The 14,856-nt window shown below is 32.2% G+C and overlaps 1 protein-coding gene across 1 annotated transcript in view; it reads right to left on the bottom strand.

The window, feature by feature from the left end:
• The window catches only part of LOC128992789 (scoloptoxin SSD14-like), a 43,455-nt gene extending 39,712 nt beyond the window's left edge, over positions 1-3,743 (bottom strand). Inside the window, exon 1 of the mRNA XM_054416532.1 lies at positions 3,633-3,743. Within this exon, the coding sequence (XP_054272507.1) occupies positions 3,633-3,634 (2 nt within the window). The 5' untranslated portion in view covers positions 3,635-3,743. The remainder of the gene's footprint in view (positions 1-3,632) is intronic.
• Between the last annotated feature and the right edge of the window lie 11,113 nt (positions 3,744-14,856).

Raw genomic sequence — 14,856 nt, forward strand, 5'->3', positions numbered from 1 at the left:
AATGGATGAACATTGGTTCTTTAGCTGTACCATTTGACCAAGGACAGTTGACAGCTATACTGTATTTAATTTTGAATGAACAAAAAGCTACTCGATTCAAGTATCAAGTAAGTAAGTACTGAATTTCCTCACGTTCGAACCAGCACCCTCTAGATTAGAATATTCACATATATACATAACATGTATTTCACCTCACTAAGTCATTCCCATCCATTGAATCAATAACAAATCTGCAATACTGCAAATGTCATTAATTCCATTTTACAATGTGCATTCATATTCACATGTCCACCATGGTAGTGTTGCAGCCCAAAAAAAACAGTGTCAGCAATCTCACACATAATTTCTCCCATTAAATCAAATCAAATCAATGTATTGTTGTAGACATTTCACAATGCATTAACAATGGTAACAAAATACATAATGCTGTTAATACAGCAAATGAATCTTACATGTAATCAATAAATATAATAAGATCTCGTATAAAATATATATATATTTATATATATGAAATCCAATGTATGTTTGTTTGTTTGTCCTTTATGGACTCTGAAACCGCTCGATAAATTTTAATGAAACTTTTAGACATTATTAAGCGTTATACATATATGTATAAAATGCAGGCACAATTAAATAGAAATATTCTGACATGTTAAAAATCCTCCACTGTATATGGACATTTTTGTATTTAAAATATTTAAATTATTAAATTATTTAAATTATTAAATTATTTAATTATTTAAAAATTATTAAATTATTTACAATAAATTAAATTTGTTATTTTCTTGAGGTTCTTGAGGTATTAGCATTAGCTAGTCAACAACTTTTATCATGTTAAGTGGAAAATTAAAGTAAATGAAACAAAATCTGTTCAAGTTACATTTACTATGTCTACAAGAACTTGTCCCCCAGTAACATTGAATAATGTCATGCTTCCACAATCCAACGAAGTTAAGTACCTTGGTATGCATCTCGACAGACGGCTTACATGGCATTCACACATTTGGAACAAACGACTTCATTTAAATTTAAAAACAAACAAACTAAATTGGCTCATTGGTCGAAATTCAAAATTATCTGTTGAAAATAAATTACTTTTATACAAAATTATATTGAAACCTATTTGGACCTACGGTATCCAACTCTGGGGAACCACTTCCAACTCAAACATAGAAATAGTTCAAAGGTTTCAATCGAAAACACTGAGAAAAATTTTACAAGCACCTTGGTTTGTCACAAATAAAGTAATTCATCAAGATACAAAATTACCCTATGTTAAAGAAGAAATAAAGAAACGAAGTGAAAAATACCAAAGAAAATTAGAAACCCATCCAAATTTCCTGGCAGTTAACCTCCTCGACAATAGTGAAGCTACATATAGGCTCAAAAGAGTTAATCCAATAGACCTTCCAAATCGTTTTTAGTTGAACTTTTTAACATTTTTTGTATGTTAGTGCACTTGATGGAGTGTAACTAACCCATGTTAAAATGGTTATCAAATTTACTTATTATTCTAGTATAGAATAGATTGTGAATAAATACTTGTTAAAAAAAAAATGTAAAAAAAAAATGTTAAGTGGTGGGAGTAACTTTGATAATTAGGGAAAATCACAAAGGTTTAAAATTCATGTTTTCGGCCCCTGGACTATATTGTTAAGACAATAATAGGTTTTTTACATACCTTCGTCAAATAGTCCAATATATAATATTGCTCAACAGCTTACATGTTTTGTTGCGAAGTTGTTTTTGACAAGTTGCAAGCTTTGAAAATGTTGTCTTCGCAACGAAACTTGTAAGCTGTTGAGCATATCATTTATTGGACTATTTGACGGAGGTATGTAACAAACCTATTACTGTATAAAAAGGGCTTAAATAGCTTTTGACCGTTATTTTTTACAGAAATTGGGGGTTGCACTATTTTGTTTAGATTTATATAAATTGACTGGGACAGGTGGCGTAGTCCTGGCATGCACTGTGGATTCGATACTCCTTTGGTGTGGATTAACGTCCGCACGACTGAGTACTACGACTATCCGCAGTACTATCCTGATAATTAGACCAATTCGTATATACCAAGGCGAAAATGTGGTTCGGATTCCACTATAAACTGTAGGTCCCTTAGTTGCCATTAGTTGTATGGGCTATTAATTAACAGCTGTGTCTAAGGAATATGTCGGCCTTAGTCACTAACAAGACTACAAGATCGCGCCACTCATCCTACACTCATCTCCATTCATACTTGGCTTAAAATACCTACTTTGTATGGTCGCCATTTCATCGAAAAGTATTAAAAAAGTATGTACTAATTTTAATAAAAACCACCTTTTTATAAAATTAGATTTTCCGTTATTTTATGGGTTTTTATAGGGAAATAAGTTAAAATAACTGTTGAACCGTAATTGCTACAGCAATGGGAGTTGTACAATTTTATTTAAAAGGTCTATAACATACAAATTTTTCAAAATCCTTTAGGCCATTTTTGGAGAAAATTCAATTTTACAGTTTTTTTTTTTATTTTTTGTTATCACTTACTACTACTGGTACTATATAATACATAAAATCAATACGCTCAACCCCTTTCATTTATCCCCTCAGTACATGGGGCCACTATGGTATAAGGGAGAAAGTAAAAATAATAATAATAATAATAATAATAATAGCAATAACTAGTGTAAAAATGGACCTTTTTTAATTTGGTACAAAGATTTACCTATATTTATTCAAATGAGGTCACAGACGAGGGTGATCAGTCTTTGAGGATTTTATTGGGTAAAAATTTGTGTTTCCAAATTTTACCCCCAACTCATAAAATATTGCAGTTTCTTTCTAAACTATTTTGTAGACAATAAAACAATAATTTAGAATATTAATGTGTGGTTTTTTGCCAAATGGTCACAAAAGAAATTATTCTTGTGCAGGATATATAAAGTCTAGAAACCTGTCTGTTAAGAAAATATTTTTATTAAATATGGATTTTTATTTTATAACAAGCTACGTTAAAGAAACACATACTTTAAACCATGGCTGTTGCAGCAATCCTAAGTACTCATCTCAAAATGTAATTTAAATAGTAAATCTGACAAAAAAATTAATCTTTCTTATCTAGTTATTATTAAATCATTTTTTATTAAAAAATAAAAAATAAATCTGACATTAAGGGAATATTTTACTGAAGATCCAACCAGGTAAATGGAAATTCGCTTAGTCTGCAGTTTCAAAACATGATCGGAAATGGTTGCGGTATTTGTAAGCAAAATTTAATGTAAACACATCAGTGACAGCTATAAAAAATAAACTTGATCCGAAGAGCTGTTCATTATTTCATAGATGATTTTGGAAATTCGCTTAGTCTGCAGGTTTCCTTAAAATTAAGTATGTTATAGTCCTTTAAATTCTGATCAAAATGGTACAACCCCATTGCTACAGAAATTAAGGTTCAAAAGTTATTGTAACTTATATTATTTCCCTTAAAGACCCATAAAATAAAGGAAAATTAAATTTTATAAAAAGCGGTTTTGATAAAAATTATTACAGTATGTTATATAATTCAAAACAAAATAGTGCAGCTTTAACAGCTGGAATGTCTAACTCACAATACTTTACCTAGGACTATTTACAATTAGATAACTCACATTTTACAGTTCTGGCAACAATTCAATGTGACAGAACTCAACGGCCAACAGCAAGGAGCGTTTACTAAACGTGGTCACAGTGAAGTTTAGTGGATGTGTTATTGCACTAGAGCACTTCTACACTTGTGAGATGAGTGTCATACCCATTAATCATATAGCTTATAATTATTAATCACTAAGTTAAACGTTGCCAAACTCATATAAAGTATTAGTTACTATATGTTACCAAGTTAATGTGTAACACAACTACTGCCAATCTTATAATATATTAAAAATTTTTGGTTTTTCTTTTCCGAGTTTGTTTGGCTCTTCTACCCGACCGATTTTCATGATTGAGGTCACAAGTTAAAGGTATCCACACACAGGATTGCCATCAAGCATCAGCATATATTTATCTATAGTTCCACTCTGCTTATACATAAACAAAATTTGCTCCCCATGTATTTATTATTATGGGAGTTAAATTTTTTTTAATCTTTGCCGAGTTTATTTGGCTCTTGTATTCCACCGATTTTCATGATTGAGGTCTCAAATTGAAGGTATGCACGCACAGATTTGCCATCATGCATCAGCATATATTTATCTATAATCCCACTCGGCTTCAACGTAAACAAAATTTGCTCCCCATGTATTTCTTATGGGAGTTAAATTTGGTTTATCATTTCCGAGTTTGTTTGACTCTTCTACCTGACCGATTTTCATGATTGAGGTCTCAAATTAAAGGCATGCACGCAAAGATTTCACATCAAACATTGGCATATATTTAGTTACTGTATTATTCTACTCACCTAAAAACAGAATTTGATTCCTTTTTTAATTCTTACTTCAATTTAAGATGTACTTTACCAGTTACATTTATTTATACTCCTATATATATTTTGGTCTAAGATCCTTGAGTGAAATACCGGCTTTTATTTAAGCTAAAAGTTATTCAAATCGGCAAGTTTCAAGCAAACGTAAGGTGAACAACCACCATAAAAATTATTTTTCATTAGGTTTTTCTATGATTAAAAATCATTAGCTCCAGTATTATTCATGTTTTTATATATGTTTTAGAGTGAAAATTTAAAAACGTAAGTTTTCAAGAAAAGCACTTTATAATAACTTTTTTTTCTTTTTTGGAACAGTTTTTATTTTTTTTATTTAATTGCCATTTGAAGTTTCAAAATGTCTATGGTAACGCAATATCCTTGGTGGTTTTTTATTAATACAGCATATTTGTCGGAAAAACACTAAATTCTGTCACGACCATAACGAACGTAAAAATGAATATTAAAAATAGTTAATGGTATTTTTATAAATATGTTTTGCTGTAAATGGATTTAGGTTTAGGGCCGTTTTGCAATAACCAACTCACTAAACTTTTGTTATTTCAAAAAAAAATTTAAAAACGTACAAAAATTGAAAAAGGCTGAAAAAATATCTTTAAGTTTGTGATAGCTCCAAACAAACCTTCCCGATATATGAAAAACCTTTATGTTTTTAAAGAGGCGTCCTTCTTGTGTGTATCAAACATTTTAATATTATAATATAATGAGTGGTAGTATTAAGGGAAAAGGTCCTAGCAGCCCAATCAAATGCTCCTAGCCAGTTATTTAGGGTGACAACCAAGATAAACGGACGTCTCTATGGATGTAAATGAGCTATCATAATGTATTGCAATGAAAAATTTTCCAAGCTGTAAGATAGATAGACGCAACAAAAATTTAGGTTAACTGTATTAATAACACCTGTTTCTAAATGTTACCAATTAACCAGCCTGTTGAGGCCCAATACGGGTTGTCATCAGGGTTACCAACCTTGAATGTTGGCTCATAAAATGCATGTAGTTCAGTTAAAGTTTGCGGTTAAAAGTTATTACATAATATATAGATTTAGTTTTTAAAATTCTCCTATTTTGGAGCAACAATTCTAATCACGAATGACGTTTACCTATTTTTAAAATTTTCAATTTCTTTTATTTTCTCTGTTACCAATAACCGTACAAAAACACTTTGATATACTAAATTATTTGTTTTTAAGCTCTTTAAAAAGGTCTAAAGAGAATAATTCCTATGCTAGATCATGCAGGTTCACAAACTCATTCAAGTTTACCCTGCCTTACACTTTAAACCAAATTTCATCGAAATCGTAAAAAAATTACTCAAGTTATCGCGTTCACGGACGTATATCAAATACATACATACATACATAAAATTTGAACGAACTGTGTTTTTGGCCTCTGAGGACTTCAAAATAAAAAAGTAAATCGGTCCAGGGCCTAGCTGTGCCACTTATGGAAATAGCCCTAAAGGGAAATTCGCTAAAAATTTAATTTATATGTAAATAATTTAGTGATTTTGGACATCTGTACAGTTGATATTGGCAAATAATTTAACCTTGTTGAATGCACTGGTAAAAACACTAAAAACATGCATTTTTAATGTTTGTCCAATGATTACTCCAGCCAAATTGAAGGAATTTTTCAATTTTTTTGTTCTTTAAAGCCTAACAAGAACTAACTATTGTTCTTATCATTCAAGCCTTTGCATGACGCCACATTTTGATGGATGCTTCTCATTGGCTGCTGTTGACACACAAGTGCACAAGTGCGTCATTGAATTGGCATGTTTCATGTAAGTTGCTAACGATACATATGTGTTTCTGTGCGGTGTAATTATACTAGAGAGGAAAAAGTCGAGAGAATTTATATGAAGAAGTTTAATTTATTAAGACAAAAAAATTAGTAAGTATTGTTATGAGAGGTGATTCGAGGTGAATGAATGCGAAGTAACTTGCACCCCTCTTTTCAACCATTTGAGATATTTGAAATCGGTTTGCTGCAATCTTCTTAGATATGAGGGTTGAAAATGGATAGTACGGTAATATAGTGAACGAGTTATCGTTTATGATTAAATAGTATTATTTTGTTAAACAAGGTTTTAAATTACTAAAATAGCAAGAAACAAATTGTAAACAAGAGCGTAATTATAGACAAAATTAATGAAATATAGACCGTCAGCTGTGCTGCGGTTACCATAGGTTCTGGCGCACACCGCTTGGAGCACCACGGTAGTTACGGCGTACGCGCTACGTAAACTACAGCGGTGTGCGCCGGAACCTATGGTAACCATGGCAACCGCAGCACGGCTGACAGTCTATATTTCATTTTTTTTGTCTATGGCGTAACGTGAAGTTGTGCAGGAAACTTTCTTTTTAGGGAAATAATTAGAGAGTGAGGCCCTGGGGCCCTTTAAAGTTTCGTATTTATCCATAAGATTAACATGGGAAACAAAATTTGTTATGGAACTCCAGCTGTTGTCAGAAATTAAAAGTGAAATATTTATTGATGGTATCCATAGTAACAAAGAACAAACCCACAAAATTTAAAAATGTAAACAAGCAGAACTAACTGTCAAATTAATTTTGATTTCACAATTCCACACAGCTGGTCCAAATATATTAAATACTGCATGATTATTAGAACAGGAACGGTATGGATCATAAACATAAATAAAATATGTCACTCGCCCGAATGTAAACATTTAACATTGATTAAATGGAACTATCAAACTATATGTTAATGTCATTAGTATGGGATTCTTTCTGATACGTCATTTGTTGACCAAGTCTGTCCAATATTTTTGAGCTGCTGTAATAATATTTTACAGGAAATAATTGTTATATAAATTCATAGATATAAGTAATAATTTAGATTCTACAATCATTGCTGTCATTAAAATTGTGTATCTATGTTTTTTGGTTTCAAGATGGCGGGTAGTAACTAAACCTATTAAAATGCTCTGTGTTTTGGTGTAAAATAGAGTTTTTTAATTGATGTCTGTAATTTAAAAGTTATAAAGATTTTTATTTAACATACCTTTAATTGTTTTAAAGTATTTGTTTCACTTAATAGTTTTCTCTGTCACCGTGAAAACTGTAAGTAGATATGCACTCAAGCTGACAAACTGATAACTGGAAACCTGATAAGACTGGCTGGACAGACAGACTTCTCAACTGTCTGGACAAGGATAATTGTCGTCTGCTATCAGCTGTTAGCAAGAGGGAGACTAGACTGATAACATCAGGATTGTGTTTTTGTTTACATTTTGAAAACTGCAACCAATTATAATTATTGCTTTTTATTTTAAATTTATCCTCAAGAAAATCCTTTTATTTTTGATTTCTCCAAGCAAAGCTTTTTTTATCATTTTATTCATAGATGATAATTTTATTAATGAACTAAACACTAGCTATTTATCTGGACATCTGCTGTTTTTTATTTGCATACAAAAGCTTTGAGCTCAGTAATTATGGTACAATGTGCAGTAGGAGATCTTGTGTTTGCTAAAATAAAGGGATACCCCATATGGCCAGCAAAAATTATGAATATTGACAATAAAACCTACAAACATGTGATCAAATATAATGTTACTTTTTTTGGTACAGGAGAATCAGCAACACTAAATAGTTCTGACTTATGTAGATATGACGAAAATAAAGGTAAATACCCACTTGATTCAGTGGCTCAAAAATACAAGGAAAAATATGGGAAAGCATTGAATGAAATCGACTCATATTTAATTTCCTCCACTGAGAAAGTAAACTCTAGCACCCCAAAGAATAATAAGTCCAATTTAATTAAGACTAGATTAGCTTTGACTGAACCGTGCTCAAAACTGAAATCAAGTTCTGAAATCACACCAATATCGGCTACAAAAGGGATTTCCCAGACCAAAAAGGTTTCTAAACCATTACCAGTAATGAAAGTGGCAGAAACTAATACTCCTTACCGCCAATCCATTTGTATGAATATATTAGAATCTAAATGGTTGACAGATGATTCGATCCAGATGTACTATGATGTACTCACAGCTAAAGTAACCAATGAAAACATACTGCTTTTGAACCCTGTAATGGTGCAGGCTGTAAAGTGCCTGCAGGATACAGACCATGTCATTCAACCACTCCAAATGCGTGATAAGTCATATATATTTTTTCCAATCAACGATGCTCTGGTTATTGACCAAGTGGGCGGTAGTCACTGGAGTCTAATGGTTTATGTAAAGGCCATAAAGAATTTTGTTTACTTCGACTCAAGCACAAAATATAACTTAAAGCATGCCCAGCTGGTTACGAAGAAAATGTCAAAATATTTAGACTTATCAGAGGAAGAATCTGTGGTTGAAGTGGCCTCCGAGCAATTCAACTCTGTCGATTGCGGTGTGTACTTACTTATTTTTACAGACCTTCTCATCCAGATGATTGTCCAGGGTAATTTTAGCAAACTCATTGAAACCCCTGAATTTTTCTGCCAGAATAATATAAAAGAAAGTGATTTATTGACAAAACGTGCACAACTAGCTTTATTGCTCCACAACAACAATCATATCTCTATCAGTTCTGACACCCTAAAGAGCATGATGTTCCACCCACCTCCGACACCTGTCAACACCACCCTCAGCACAACACCCTTCACCTCAATACCACCCTGCGGTCCATCCAGCTCCTGTTGGCAAACTGTACAGGAACCAGGAACGAACAAACCCAAACAGAGAAAGCAAGATTCAAATAGACCAAATGACTTTCCTATTGCTCTGTCTAATCGTTTCAAACCTTTAACCCCTCATGAATCTGAGACAATAATAACAAAATATAATGAAGAACACTGTACAGCAAATATTTCAAAAAAAACATCAAAGTAAACAACAAGGAAGTAAAAAGCAAGGGTCTGTTGGAAAACTCACCAAACCAAATCCTGTGAGGGGGCAAAGTAGACCTCATCAAGAAACAAGCAAACTAACCGATAATAGCACCAAAAATAAAGTCTATGTGTTTGCCGATAGCCATGGCAAAGATCTGAGCAGTCTGATACAATCCCTATTACCAAGGAATACAGACACTTTCGTGTATTGTAGTCCTGGGGCTACAGCCAACCACGTTATAAATGAGGCTAAGAAAACAATAAACGGTTTCTCCAAAGATGACACAGTAGTGGTAATAGCAGGAGCCAATGACATCAGTAAAACTAGTCACACTGGACAAGACCCTGAAGATTGTATACCTGAATTATACAAGAATCTCAAGTCAGCAAATGAACACACCAATGTTGTCTTTGTGTCCCAAGTACATCGCCATGACCTTGCATGGGATAATATAATCAACAAAAAAATATACAGATTAAATTATAAATTGAAACAGCAAAATATCAATATGATTAATATAAGCGATTTCAAAAGGGGGTTTTTTACTTTGCACGGCCAACACCTGAACAAACTAGGTAAACAAGTTTTAAGTCGCAGAATTGCAGATTATGTCTTGAACCTTGAATTTAACAAGCGAAGAACCATTGTCTCTGCACATAAAACAGTGCAGATCATAGAGGTGGCAGACATGAGTGAGGTCATAGAGCAGTACCGCAATGATGCGCAGGTGGCTTTTGCACACTGCATCTCAGCCGACCTGGACAGTAGTAAGCAAATGTCCCAAGGAGTGGCAACAAGATTTAGAGATAAATTTGGGAAGCCAAAAAGCACAGATTATTGCAGTGATCATTTAACCTATCAGAAAACAACATCTGGAGCAAGTGTATATGGCCTGGTGACTAAACCTCTATACTACCTAAATGCTAACAATTTCTCAGACTATAAGGATACATACGATATGGCTTTCACTAATCTGATGAAAGATTTTAAAGCTCGTAATCTGGGAATGCTAGTCTGTCCCGCCATGGGTTGCCTTAGGGACCGAGTGCATCCAATCCAATTCGTAGAAAATATATTAAAGTTTAAATCATACACTGGAGCAGATGTTCTTGTTGTGACCTATGATGATACCTCCAAGAAAAACCTCCGTAATGGACTTTCACACACTACATTTATTAATTACATTAACAGGATTTTGGTAAATAAGCTTTATAGTGAATACTACTCAAAAAGTAGTTTCCATGAACACAAAGACCCATTGCTAAATGTTCAACTGGCAGATGCGACAAGTAGCCTAACAACAGCTACACCCCTGACTAGAGAGGACAGCATGACCCCGACATCCCTTGGTTCCAGTGACTCTGGTGTAGCCTCACAGCTCTCCATGGAAGCCAGTATAGGAGCTCCTCATCAACCTGACTCCACAATAACAACCAACCTGATGTCTATGGAGGAATATCCACCGCTGTCGACCCGATCAACCCCTGTGTCTAGTGATGAAGTGCTGAATGTGTCTAGAGGTGATAACACGGAAGATGAAGAAATTAGTGGAAAGAGTGATAGTTGTAAGGAAAACGATAATGTCATACCTCCTGCTTCTTTAAACGGTTTTGGAGAAATGGAAAAAACTCCAACTTAGGTCAATTCCCATCAACTTCAAAAAATAAAAGTAAAAATATTTCAAATATAAGAATATTTCATCAGAATATTGAAAATTTAATTTCACGGATTGACTCGCTGGAAATAGTTTTAGATGAAATAAAACCCCATATCGTAGTATTAACTGAACATAATTTAAAAAATGATGAAATGGGCAGACTTAATATAAAAAATTTTAGTGTCAATTCTTATTATTGTAGAGAGACCACCACAAAAGGAGGTGTCGTTATTTTGTCTAGTAAATCTATTAAGTGGAAGCAGGTGGTAGAAATCAAAATTCATAATCTAGGAGTAGATAAAAAATTTGAGTTTTGTGCTGTGAAATTCATAGTTAATAAAAATATGTTTGTACTGGTAGGCATATATCGCTCCCCGAGCACAAATCCTTTTGAATTTATAGAGCTTTTAAACGAGTTAATAATGAATCTACTTCCTATTTGTAGTAATCTCATAATTGCTGGGGATCTAAATATAAATATTATTAATAACGAAAAAGATTGTAAAGCACTATGCAATATGTTGAGTAGTCATGGTATGTCTCACTTAGTTACATTTCCCACAAGAATAAGTGAAAAAAGTCAAACATGTATTGATAATTTCCTTACATCTATTTCAAAAGCACAAACTAAAGTAGAAGGTGTAATCACTTATCTCTCTGACCACGATGGTCAAATTTTAGATTTTTTATTTGATATACCTCATTGGGAAGGTGGAAATAAAACAAAATATAAGAGATGCTTTTCAAAAGATAATGTGAACCTATTTCTTGAATTACTTAAAAGTGAAAACTGGAATGAAGTTTATTTTTCATGTGTGGAGGACAAATATGATAAGTTTCTCAATATTTTTATGTATCATTTTAACTTAGCTTTTCCTAAAAAAGTTAAAAGGATAAATTATAAACAAAAATCCTGGGTCACAGAAGAAATAAAACAGCAAAGAAACAATATTATTGACTTAGAAAAAGAAGCTAGAGTAACAAAAAGTAAAGAATTGAAGAAATGTGTTAAAGAGAAAAATAAGTTATATAGGAAAATGTTAAAAGATTCAAAAACCAATTTTTATAATAAGCAGATAAATGAATCAGAAAATGTCATTAAAACAACTTGGAAAATAGTAAATACTGAGGTTGGAGTTCTGCCCAAAAACAAACAAAATCTAGAATTGACTGTAGATAATAAGAATGTATCTGATGTTTTAGTTATAAGTAATTTGTTAAACAATTATTTTATAAACTGTATAAAAGATCTTCAAACAAAACCAGATATAGAACCTAGTGTACAGAAAAATAGTCTTTCAAGTAGTTTCTCTCCTCATAATCAGACTTTTCGCTGTGAGCCCACAGATGAAAACGAAATTATTAAAATATTAGATTCTTTAAAAAATAAGCAATCATATGGGTTTGATGAAATTCCTGTAACTATAATAAAATCTGCAAAAATACACCTATGTAAAATCTTAGTTCATCTGGTTAACTCTTCTTTAATATCTGGCATTTTTCCAAAAAAATTAAAAATATCCAAAGTTGTACCTATACATAAAAAAGATTCTACAAAAGACATGTCCAATTATCGTCCAATTTCGATTCTGCCATCCTTTTCAAAAATTTATGAAAAAGTTGTGTACAGAAGATTATCCCAATTCTTAGAAAATTCAAACATTCTAGATATGTCCCAGCACGGTTTTCGGCCCGGAAAATCGGTTTTCACTGCAGCCGTTTCTTTTATTGAATCCATCATAGAGTCCATAGATAAAGGGGAGAACGTAGTGGGCATATTTATGGATTTAACAAAAGCTTTTGAAAGCGTAAATCATCATCTATTACTTGATAAATTATTGAACTTTGGTGTCAAGGGAGTTGCATACAATTGGTTTAAGTCATACCTTTCCGACCGATATCAGTATGTTGAAATTAACCAAACCATTTCAAATAGGATCACGGGCGCAGCATCGGACTTATGTTTGGTCTCATGTGGCGTCCCACAGGGATCGATTCTGGGTCCTTTGCTGTTCTTATGTTACATAACCGGACTTCCTGAAGTGCTACAGACTGTTCCCCATAGTAATTTATGTTTATATGCAGACGACGCAAATTTAAAAATCTCAGCAAAGAACCAAAATGAAATTGAATATTTAAGTTTTATAGAACTAGCTAATATAAAGCAATACTTCAATAATAATAGTCTTTTGTTAAATCCAAATAAAACTAAATTTATTACATTTTCCACAAAGCAAAATCGTAAAAAAATATCTCCAAATATAATGATTGAAGATGAAATTATTGAACAAGTGAATGAGGCTAAATTTTTAGGTCTATATATTGATGAAAACCTATGCTGGGACAAACATGTCGAACATATATCAAGAAAAATTAACTCCGGTTTATTCGCCTTAAGGCGTATGGCCAGCCTATGCTCATTGCCTGTACTAAAACCAATATATTTTGCTCTGATTCACTCTAATATTTCTTATGGAATTGGCTTGTATGGTGCAACAACAATAAATAATCTGAATACAATTCTAAACCTACAGAAAAAAGCAATTAGATGTATGCTCAAACTTGAAGATGATGACTCCGCAAGAGAACACTTCAAAAATCTTAAAATTTTAACTGTGTATGGTCTGTATATTTTTGAATGTATCTTATTTTTTATAACAAAAACTTATGTACAACCAATAGTTCATCAATATAATACAAGAAGACAGACCGAAAAACATTTTGAAAAACATAGATTGGAATTTTTTAAAAAAAAGACGACATACATTGGCAATAAATTCTTTAAAGCACTTCCGAATGAACTAAGATCAGAAAAAAACAATAACAAACTAAAATGTAAATTGAAAATATATTTGATCAACAAACCCATGTACTCAATAGAGGAATTTTATGAATACAACAAAATTATGAAGCAGTAGTGATAGTTTTTTTTTTTTTTAAATTTATAATTGTATTGTTTTTTTAGTTTTATATTTGACGCCATTTCTTGTAATGACATGTACAAGGACAAATAAAGTGATTTGATTGATTGATTGATTGATTGATTGATTATCCGCAGCAAACCTTCAGACTAAGCGAATTTCCATTTACCTGGCTTAATTTCTACAAAGATATTCCCTGAAAATTGTCATTTTTTCCTATTTAAATAACATTAAGTTAATTTTAATATGAGTACGGTACCTAGGTTTGCTGCTACAGGGAAGGTAGGTGTGTGTTTGTTGAAATGTTGATAGCTTAGTATGATTGTTACTGGTTTGCAAATCCTGTAATACTTTACAATTGCTCGAATTCGAGCAACATGAACACTAGTAATTAATTATTTGTTGTAAAATGAATGCAATTCGGTGCATACATTGAGTATTTAAATCTGATCTAACTTGTTGGTTATAACACTTTAAATCATCCTTGCAGTTGTTTTAGTTATTGTTTTCGTATTTAATCCCATGTATAATTTAATTTGTATTGTCCTCGTAACAGCACAACTACACTCTCATGCATTTTATAATTTAAATGGATTTAGCCATTTTGTTTATTTTAAGGCAATCTATTATTTTAACAATAAACCCGAGACAGTGAATTATTTTAACAGCTTGGTGCAAACCCTAAATTCTGGCATACATTTTGGATGTACTGTAGCAATCCATATTTGGGGCAAGCAGCAATTCAACAGTTTTTGGGGTTTAAAAAGAATTTGGTTTGAGAACTTGCTCTGAAGATGTATTGCATCACAACTGAAATGGTCAGTAATTTTTGTTGTATCAACACATAAATAATTCATATGTGTAGATTTTATGTTAGTTTACCCACCTCTGAAAGTGATTTAGCTGAGTTTAGGTGGCTTGAATTTAATTCAGGATTCAATTCAATTAATTTATTTACAGCC

The sequence above is a fragment of the Macrosteles quadrilineatus genome, unplaced genomic scaffold (genome assembly GCF_028750875.1).
Source record: "Macrosteles quadrilineatus isolate MER2022 unplaced genomic scaffold, UCM_ALF_1.0 Scaffold_1__1_contigs__length_201487025, whole genome shotgun sequence".
Taxonomy (NCBI): Eukaryota; Metazoa; Arthropoda; class Insecta; order Hemiptera; family Cicadellidae; genus Macrosteles; species Macrosteles quadrilineatus.